The sequence below is a fragment of the Rutilus rutilus genome (assembly GCF_951802725.1).
Source record: "Rutilus rutilus genome assembly, chromosome: 4".
In the NCBI taxonomy this organism is placed as follows: domain Eukaryota; kingdom Metazoa; phylum Chordata; class Actinopteri; order Cypriniformes; family Leuciscidae; genus Rutilus; species Rutilus rutilus.
Window position 1 is genome coordinate 1,873,149 of NC_140212.1, and position 9,664 is coordinate 1,882,812.

The 9,664-nt window shown below is 36.5% G+C and overlaps 2 protein-coding genes across 2 annotated transcripts in view; one reads left to right on the forward strand and one right to left on the reverse strand.

Moving 5' to 3' along the window:
• The first annotated feature begins 45 nt into the window (after nucleotides 1-45).
• On the forward strand, nucleotides 46-4,225 carry fgfr1op2 (FGFR1 oncogene partner 2). Its single transcript, XM_084407269.1, has 6 exons — nucleotides 46-391; nucleotides 740-876; nucleotides 957-1,074; nucleotides 1,143-1,285; nucleotides 1,366-1,479; nucleotides 3,675-4,225. The coding sequence occupies exons 1-6, from the start codon at nucleotides 271-273 to the stop codon at nucleotides 3,810-3,812; spliced, it is 771 nt and encodes a 256-aa protein (XP_084263395.1). The 5' UTR covers nucleotides 46-270; the 3' UTR covers nucleotides 3,813-4,225.
• A 1,091-nt stretch (nucleotides 4,226-5,316) lies between these two features.
• Nucleotides 5,317-9,664, reverse strand: part of tm7sf3 (transmembrane 7 superfamily member 3) — a 15,882-nt gene continuing 11,534 nt past the window's right edge. The window contains exons 10-12 of the mRNA XM_084407257.1: nucleotides 8,113-8,210; nucleotides 7,490-7,652; nucleotides 5,317-6,553 (exon numbers count right to left, since the gene is read on the reverse strand). Of these exons, the coding sequence (XP_084263383.1) occupies nucleotides 6,300-6,553; nucleotides 7,490-7,652; nucleotides 8,113-8,210 (515 nt within the window). The 3' untranslated portion in view covers nucleotides 5,317-6,299. The remainder of the gene's footprint in view (nucleotides 6,554-7,489; nucleotides 7,653-8,112; nucleotides 8,211-9,664) is intronic.

Below are 9,664 nucleotides of genomic sequence, written 5' to 3' on the forward strand. Positions count from 1 at the left end.
TAGTTTGCACAGGTAAAATCTGATTACCCCCCTCTGGGTCACATTGGGGATTAAACTGGCCTCTCTCCACTTATAAACCCCCTCAAACTCAGTAACTAAAAGAACATTATCAGGAGCTTTATAATGGGATTTCGAGGCCAGAGACATTTAGAGAATAATACAGAATATAATACGTCTCACCAAAGGGATTTGCGTATTTTACATTAATACACATTCATAATATTACTATTTGCAGTTTAAACATTCAGAAAGTTTGTCCATTGCGCCCTCATGTGGACTGTATGCGCTGTAATGCAGGAAGTTGGCGCCTACATCTCCCAGAAGTCCTTGCGCGTGACGTCACGACCCCGGCAACAGGAAGTGTTCCAACTGAGCCGTTGCTTTAGTGAAGGTAAGATAGATTTTACATTCGTTTAAAATTATTCACGGTGCTATTAGTAAATACAATAAAGCAAAAAGTCTTTCTGGCTACAGGTCAGTGTTTATTTACACGATCTAACATTGTATTACAACAATGGTAGGTTTGTATTCGCAGATGCTAATGCTAGGTTACTACCAAAACATTTGACACTTACCTTTCAGTATTTCTGAAATCAAGACATATACCGTCTACATTTAAGCCAATAATGGCAGTAAAAGAGTCTTTGATATGAAGAGTATTAGACTTTGCTTACTGGCTCTGTTTCTGTATTTATTAATGTAATCATGACAGTCCAAGTGTGTTTCTTGTGCTCTTCAGGAATGACCTGTACACTTGAGAAGGTGCTGGCCGATGCCAAATCACTGGTGGAGAGACTCCGAGATCATGACAATGCCGCTGAGATCCTGATTGAACAAACCACACTGCTGAATAAGAGAGTGGAGGCCATGAAGCAGGTATCATTGCTTGTTCTCAGTCTGCCCAATGAGTTAAATCAAGTCTCATGACCTCATCCTCATATTGCTTGTCCTCCCAGTACCAGGATGAGATCGAGGTGTTGAACCAGGTGGCGAGACATCGGCCGCGCTCTACTCTGGTCATGGGAATCCAGCAGGAAAACCGGCAAATTCGGGAACTGCAGCATGAAAACAAAGGTGTGTTTGGATGGTTTGCAACTTAAAGCTGAAGTGTTGTATCTAAATCCTCACGTGTCTCTCGGCAGAGCTGCGCACGTCGCTGGAGGAGCATCAGTCTGCGCTGGAGCTGATCATGAGCAAATACAGAGAGCAGGTGTTTCGCCTTCTGATGACCAGCAAGAAAGATGATCCTGCTATAGTCACCCAGCTCAGAGAACAGCACACTAACGTCAGTCCCGCAGACGCTTTTGCTGAGATTTAACCCTAGTGCTGGGGCTCAAATAGGCATTTACTGTGTTTACGTTGCAGGAGATGCAAGCGCACATTGAGAAAATAAATGAAATGGCCACGGTGATGAGGAAAGCCATCGAGGTGGATGAAGGGCGGCTGTGTGAGGATGAGGAGAGGATCAAACGTCTGCAGGTGAAACGCACTAAATGTCACAAAATTAGTCATTTTATTTCACAATATGGAAGAAACAAAGATACAAATTACATAAAAGTTTACGTTGAGTACATTAGGTCTGTTTAACAGTAGCATTCAAGTAAGAAATACTACATGTAAAATTACAACACTGCATAGTCTTCACTCTGTGAATGAAATATACACCAATTCTTATTAAAGCTACAAAAGTTATTCAGTGAAAAGCAGTGAGTGATTTTCTCTTTGTCTTTTGTTGTTTGATTAACTTTAAAAACACAGACAGAAAATGTTATTTACTTAGTAACATTATGTATTAGATTTCACATTTTAGGTAATGTAATCTGACTACTTTTTGAGATGACTTTTGACCTAGACAGATTTCAGTAGGAACATCCTGTAAACATGTTGATATAAAAATATAAAGAGAAAGAAAATATATTCTATTGTTTGCGATCAACAACATGAAGTGCATTAACCATTAAGTGACATAAGGAGTTCACGAAGGAACTGCAGGGGTTTGTGAGTTGATGAAAAGCTAATAATTAATTTAAATAATATATATATTTTTGTAATTATCAAAATAAGCCACTTTTAATATATATATAAATATTTTATTTGTTTACCTGCATGTCATGTGACCATTAATCAATATCAGATCCGTGAATCTGAGGTACTTCAAATAAATATTTGAAGTGGTTCATCTGACAAAAAAGTAATTTACTGCCATTGTGTGAATATGTAATCATGTTAGCAATAAAAAAAATAACTGTAGTCTGATTACGAGTATTTTAATTAAAAAGTATCTAATTTTTGGAATCTGATTATATAATGCAGATTACATACAATAAGTTACTTTGCATGATATACATATATCGTCATACCAGGCCTATACCGCAGTTAATTAAACACTTATAGGCCTAGTTTCACAGATTAATTAGGGCATTTAAAGTCCACCTCTAGTCAATCATTTTATCCCTTAAAACTCATCTTTGATCACCAAAACAACGTTTTTTCCTTAAAAAAAAATGTCTCCATGCCTTAAAGTATCTTGAATGTAACTCGACACTCTTGCCTCATTTAGTATGCGCGGTTCTATGAATATGCAAATGAGCCCCGCCTCCACTCACTCACTCAGCTCAGAGATCCACTCGTTGACGATCACACGTTGATCTGATTGGTTACAAGGTAGTTTGTGACGTCAGAAACACCAGCGATTTCAAAGCGTGTTTTTGAGACTGTCTTTGGTTCACTGCAGTTTTAAGGAGGAAATACTCAGCAATGGTGTCGACTTATGAATTTACACGTGATTTGTCTTAAAGGGACACTCCACTTTTTTTGGAAATAGGCTCATTTTACAACTCCCTCAGAGTTAAACCGTTTTACCGTTTTCGAATCCATTCAGCCGATCTCCGGGTCTGGCGGTACCACTTTTAGCATAGCTTAGCATAGATCATTGAATCGGACAAGACCGTTAGCATCTCTCTCAAAAAAATGAACAAAGAGTTTCGATATTTTTATTTTATTATGTAATGATATGACGCAGCGCCTGAAAATAGTCCCCAGCTCGGTAGACTATAGGGTCGATTATTTTCAGGCGCTGTCTCATATCATTACGCCTGCTGGACTCACGATACGGCTGCAAAGTTTCTTGATTATTACGCAGGAATGAGAGTATAGTTCCTAGCCATATCAGCCTATAAAATCGCAACTTTTCATTTTCCGTCGGTCTTAGTACACGATGTAACTACGGAAGAGTCAAGTTTTAAATAGGAAAAATATCGAAACTCTTTGGTCATTTTTTTTAATGAGATGCTAATGGTCCTGTCCGATTCAATGATCTATGCTAAGCTATGCTAAAAGTGGTACCGCCAGACCCGGAGATCGGCTGAATGGATTCGAAAACGGTAAAACTCAACTGTTTAACTCTGGGGGAGTTGTAAAATGAGCCTATTTCCAAAAAAAGTGGAGTACCCCTTTAAAGCATATTAATAACACCACATAGACATATAAACGACATTAAAAGCTGGATTTTGACCCTCCTGTGTGCATCTTAAGGCAAAAAAAGGCCACTGACACATTTTAAGATAAGCCTTTAGTTAAAACAGCTTAATCATGCATTTTAGTCTGGGACTGTGTAAGCGGGGGAATATGGAGTTGTGATATTATGGTTCATATGTTGATGTTGTTCTGTGCAGCTGGAGAATAGCGGTTTACGCGAGCTGTTGGGAATCAGTCGCGAGGCGTTTCTGGTGCTGAAGAGAGACGACTCGTCCGACAGCACGTCTCTGTCTCCACTGCTCACCAGCACAGATGTCAGTCTGAGGAAGAGCTAAAGGCCAACGCAGACTCAAGAGTTTACAAACCATCATTCACAGCTGCCCTACAAATCCCACAATCCTCCATTACAGGCTCATGATGACCTCCCTGCGCTCCCTGGATGTCCATCAGTGAGGGGTTTTGCAGGAAGAGCTTGTGGAATCTGGGATTCGATTACTTTTCCATCTCTCCATCATCATGTCTTTAGGCTGGAAAAGTCCCAATGACCAAATTGACTGATTCAGCCATATCAGTTGTGGAATGACCTATAGGCAGATTGTGACCTGAACATGGGACTTTGTAAAGGAAATGTCACAATGTGCCATTTTATTGAAAAAGCTTGTGTCTTTTTGCTTGTTGTGTTTGTAACAGTGTTTTATTTGAGTATGAGTGGAAGTAGCATTGAAAGTGATTAAAACCGTTGAATGAGCAGTGGCTGATTTCATTCAGGATTCAGAAATTTTGTGTATTTAAATATATAGGAGTGCTTGTTATTCCAAAGGAAATATAATAACTTGTCCCACCTTTGAAACGAATGTCCTTTTCAGATGCAGTATTAATCCACTGCAAACCCGGGGTTATTATAATTGGCTGAATCCTAAAAAAACGGTTCTGTTAATTATAATAAAGCTAAATATAAATATTTGTTGAAAAACAAACTGAATGATTAGAAATGTTGCCTTGACAATATGAAGTTTAATATAAGTTTAAGCGCGGGTACCAAAATTATTAACTGTAAATAAATAACTAAAACAGAAATAAGAATAAATAGCAATATTAAAATAAGCATACTAAAATTAACTTGAAAAATTAAATTTCAAAAAATCTAAATATTATAATTTAGTGTATTTAAATATAGCAGTGCTTGTTATTCCAAAGAAAATATAACTTGTTATTAAATATATAAATAGCAATATTAAAATAAGAATAGAATGACAAAAGTGCACTTAATTTTACTAAAATTAACATGAAAAAAAAAAAAATAAATAAATAAAAAAAAAAATTAAATTTATAATCTAAATATTAAACTAAAACACTGCTATAAACTTTTCTTTTTCACAATCCTATTAATTCCAGATGTTTAAACCCAATTCCTGCTCGACTTTGGTCTCATTTACTAATCGTGTTTCACAATTACGTGCCATTATGCAGAAAAAGCTATTTTATTTTAACTTGAAAGATGTCAAAGCAGTGAGATGATCAGTTCAGTGTTATTTAACATGCCAATAAAGCATTAATTATTCAATATTATTTCAGCTAGTTGCCAAGGCAACATCTCTCTTCTACTGTACAGGCGTATTATGTGTTCAGTCTAAAGGCGATGAGCAGTGTTTGTTTACAAAGTGCCAATTTCTAACACAAAAGAAAACCTTTTCCATTTCAATAAATTACTGAAACTTTAAAATGAAAAGAAAACCGATTCAAAATATTAATAAAAACTATAATATCATCTCAATAAATAAGCTAATAAAATAATTATTTCTAATGTGTCTTGGAATAGAAAACAATATTATTTAGGTATTATGGCACAAATAACAACTTTATTAAACATTGAATTATTAGACAATTTTGTACAAAACAGAAATAATACACTGCTATCACTTAAAAACAGTTTCAACACGTAAAGTCTTCAATGCACGTATTAAATGCGTTAGAAAAATAAGATGATTCAGTTTGCTTCTGGGAGAGACACAAAGATCACGTGAAGAAACCCTGAGAGGATACCAGAAATTAATGACTAGGCTGTATTGCATAATTACCCATCATTACCGAGTCTGTTAGAGAGAGAGAAAACATTGAACTTGGGTTCGTGTCTCCATAAGAGCTACATATATTTAGTTATAAAGCCATATTCAGAGTACATACTCCTCAATATTCCTCTTACACTGCATTTAAAATCCTAATTTTCGAGTGCAGCACTCGCAACCCCACAGGAACTCGGTCTAAATAAGCTCATTATATCCATCATCAGCTCCAGACCTCGGCGAGGATCCGCAGGGACTTAAGACACAGAGAAAACACACACAAACACCAGTGGTTACCATTGAAAACCTGTTCATTCCGTCGGGAATCGCAGCGTCTTATACATTCATTTTAGTGGTGAACATGAAAAACAAATTTGCATGTCTTTAAAAACCCTTACTTGTTCGGACAGGCACGTCGTGCTAAGTAGACACAATAAAAAATATTCTAAAAGATCTCCACTGGACAGGACTGAAGATGTGCACCAAGTTTAATGTTTCCTGCTAAAAATGCATCTAAAATGCATCTAAAATCAGGCTGTGGGCAGCTGCTGTATATAGTAGAGGTTATAGCAACTGCTAAACATGACTAAACCTGGTCAGAGAACAGCAACGGGGTTCAAACACACAATTAGTGCTTTTGTGTGTGAGTTTCTCCACATGGTCAGAGTCGTCAGGCTCTTAAAATCGAGCGCAATCCTAATGTAACGGTTCTCCACGAGCTTGAGCAACTGGAAGGATCAACAGTCAAAGGTCAAGGGGTTACAGCAGGAGAGGTGTGGTTTCGCCGGCCGGTTCTGTGCGCCGCGTGAGTTGCCGAACACGCTCGAGGACTCGAGTGGACAAAGACGGCTTGTGGTGGCTGGGGTCCAGAACGTTGGTTTTCCGGCGCTCTCGCTCCTGCTTCCACATCAAGTACGGGCTCGGCGGGAAAAACGCCCGAGACTTCTCCCGATAAAGCTGAACCACGATTCCCGAAACCCCCAGAACGACCCACACGGTGATCAGGATGAAATCTGGAGAAACATCAGGTCAATTCACATTTATTTGTATAGCGCTTTTCACAAATACTCAAAAAAATTGTTTTTTTCCAAATTCCATTTTATAATTTTTTTCAAATTCCGTTTTTTCTGTTTTAATTTTTCTGGATTTCGTTTAGGACCCTAAAAAATAATTAATTGTTTTCGTGAATTAAATTAATTAGACATGTTTTTTGATTATTAAAATGTAATTAAACCATTAAAATGGAATCCAGAAAACTCAAAAACGGAATTTGAGAGATTTTTTTTTAAAATTCATATATGAAATAAACAATTTTTTCTCTCAAATTTCCGTTTTTGAGTTTTCTGGATTCCATTTTAATGGTTTAATTACATTTTAATAATCAAAAAACATGTCTAACTAATTTAATTCATGAAAACTTGCAATATAAAAATAGGTGACTTGACTTGACTTGGCTTGGCTTGGCTGGTGTGTTACAAACACTCACACAGCAGTGTTAACCAGTTAAAGGTCCCATATTGTACGCCTTTCTGAAGTTTTATTTTAGGTTTTGATGTCCTTAAGAATATATATTTGCGGTATAAGTAGCAAAAAACATCTCAATATATTTTTACAGCTCCTTCCTCAGGAGCTCTGCCAAGAACGGGTCGATTTTGGCCTGTCTACTATATTATGGTATTCATGAGCCTTTCTTCTGATTGGCCTGTTGTTTTCTGAGTGACCCACCATTGGTAGTTCTGATATCACATTTATTTATTTATTGCATTTGTCTGTGGATTGACTGTTTTGAAACTTATATGGTAGTTTCATCGCCCCTAGACCTCTGCTATCATGAAGAAAGCCAGGAAATTTCAGTTTTGACAAAATGGGACCTTTAAGGTAGAAAGTATAGTGTTATAAATGTACATTCAATTTAAAATGACATCCATCAATATGTTTGAGTGACGTACCGATATCCTGCAGCGGGACCGAGATAAACGCTCGGCTGAAGTTGTCGTTGAGGAAGCGTTTCAGGACGTCCAGCGTGATGTAGGACAGACTGGTGTAGGTGTAGGCATTGACGGACAGGACCACCGCATATGCACCAACCACTCCACATGTAGCGATATTGCCCTAAAACACACAGATAAACGTGTGCGTATGTTGTTTAGATGTGAGCTCTTAAATATCATAAATATAAATATACACTACTGGTCAAAGGTCTGGAATAATTACGATTTTTCAATGTTTTTTTAAAACATCTCCTCTGCTCACCAAGGCTGCATTTATTTGATAAAAAAAAAAAAAATGGTGAAATATTATTAGAGTTTAAAATATCTGTTTTCTATGTGAATATACAGTAAAGTGTAATGTATTCCTGTGATCAAAGCTGTATTTTCAGCATCATTACTCCAGTCTTCAGTGTCACATGATCCTTCACAAATCATTCTAATATGATGATCTGGTGATCAATTATCATTTATTATTCGAATAGAAAACAGTTACTTTACATTGCAATAATATTTCACAATTATTACTGTATATTTGATCAAATAAATGTTCAAGAAACTTCTTTTAAAAACAAAAATCTCACCTCTCTGGGCCACCTGATGAAGAACAAAGGAACAACCACCATTATGCAAGCAAACACCACCCAGAACACAGCATCGTTGTGGAATATAGGAAGATCACCTGGAGAGAGAGAAAAAAAATAAAAATATTAAAGGGATACTTCACCGATTAGCATTAAGCTTTGTATCAGTAGAAACCCGGTAGTATTTTCGAGTGACCGTGCTTCCCTCCCTCATGTCCCCCTGAGACGAGAGATTTCTGTATTGTGTGTCTGGAAAAAAAACTCAGATGACACAAAAATCATCATTTAGCTCATCAGAGGCTTTTCTGTCCAGAGGCGAGAGACTCCAGCCAGTAGGAGGAGCTCGTCCCGCATGTGTTCAACCCGCCCATAGGGGGATCTCACCATAAAACACCGTCTTTTCAGTTTCAAGTCGACTAGTAGCCTAGCTGTATCATTTCTCCCGATACTGCCCTCTGTAACCGGGAGGCGTGGCTTGAGAGTGTCCTCGTAGGGCAGCGAAGCAAGTGCATTCTGGGAGTTGTAGTCTTTCATCCACATGAGCCAAAAATACATTTTCTGGCTTTTCTCGGTCTAGAAGGCACCAACTTCTACAATAACTTCACATTTCTACTACATAAATGACCCAATTTAAATACACATTCATCTTTCCAGCGATGAAATATCCCTTTAAGCAACTAATCGATAAAGTAAAAATTAATAAACAACTAATAATGAACATTATTGGCAACTAACTTGACGCTGCTGCAGGAGAAGCGCACGGCATTAGTTATCCTAAACAAGAGACAATCTTTCATTTTTAAGGTGGCATGGAATTTAATCACCCCATCTTTTTATCTAAATGAATGTTATAGATCATACGGCAAACAACTCCTACAAGCTTAAGAGGAAAATATCTGTCGCTACTTGCGTTTCATTGCAGTGTTTCCCTTTCATCGCATTCAGCGTGGCTTGCCCTGTCAGGTGCTTTGACAGATCTACGAGCCGTTTAAACGCATTTAATACAATAATTTAGTTTGTTGTGCTATCATAAATATGCTTTTTTTGGACATTAAATGTATGTTTAAAGTGGTAGCAGTGGTAGTTCATTACCATTAACATTTGTGTTAAATGAAATAAAGCTAAAGTATAATAAAAGTATAAATATTAGTTGAAAAACTTAAACTAAATGAAAATTAGACGTGTTGCCTGAGCAATGAACTGAAAAAAGAAGCACTAATTTTTAAAAATTTTAACTGGAAATAAATAAAAACTAAAACTGAAATAAAAATAAATCCTAAATAGAAATAGAATATATATATATTTATTAAAAAAAAAACTAATAAAATGACAAAAGCACATAATGAAATTACAAAAATATTAACTAAAATTAACATGAAAGCAAAAATGTAAAAATAAAAGCTCATTCAAAATATTAATAAAACTAAAATAACTGCATAACTAGGACTGTTTTAATGAGGTATAAATACAATTACTATTTCCAGATAACTGAATGTACATGTTTAATCTGTGATTTTTTAAAACTGTTTTATGGTGGGAAAGTTTTAGAATG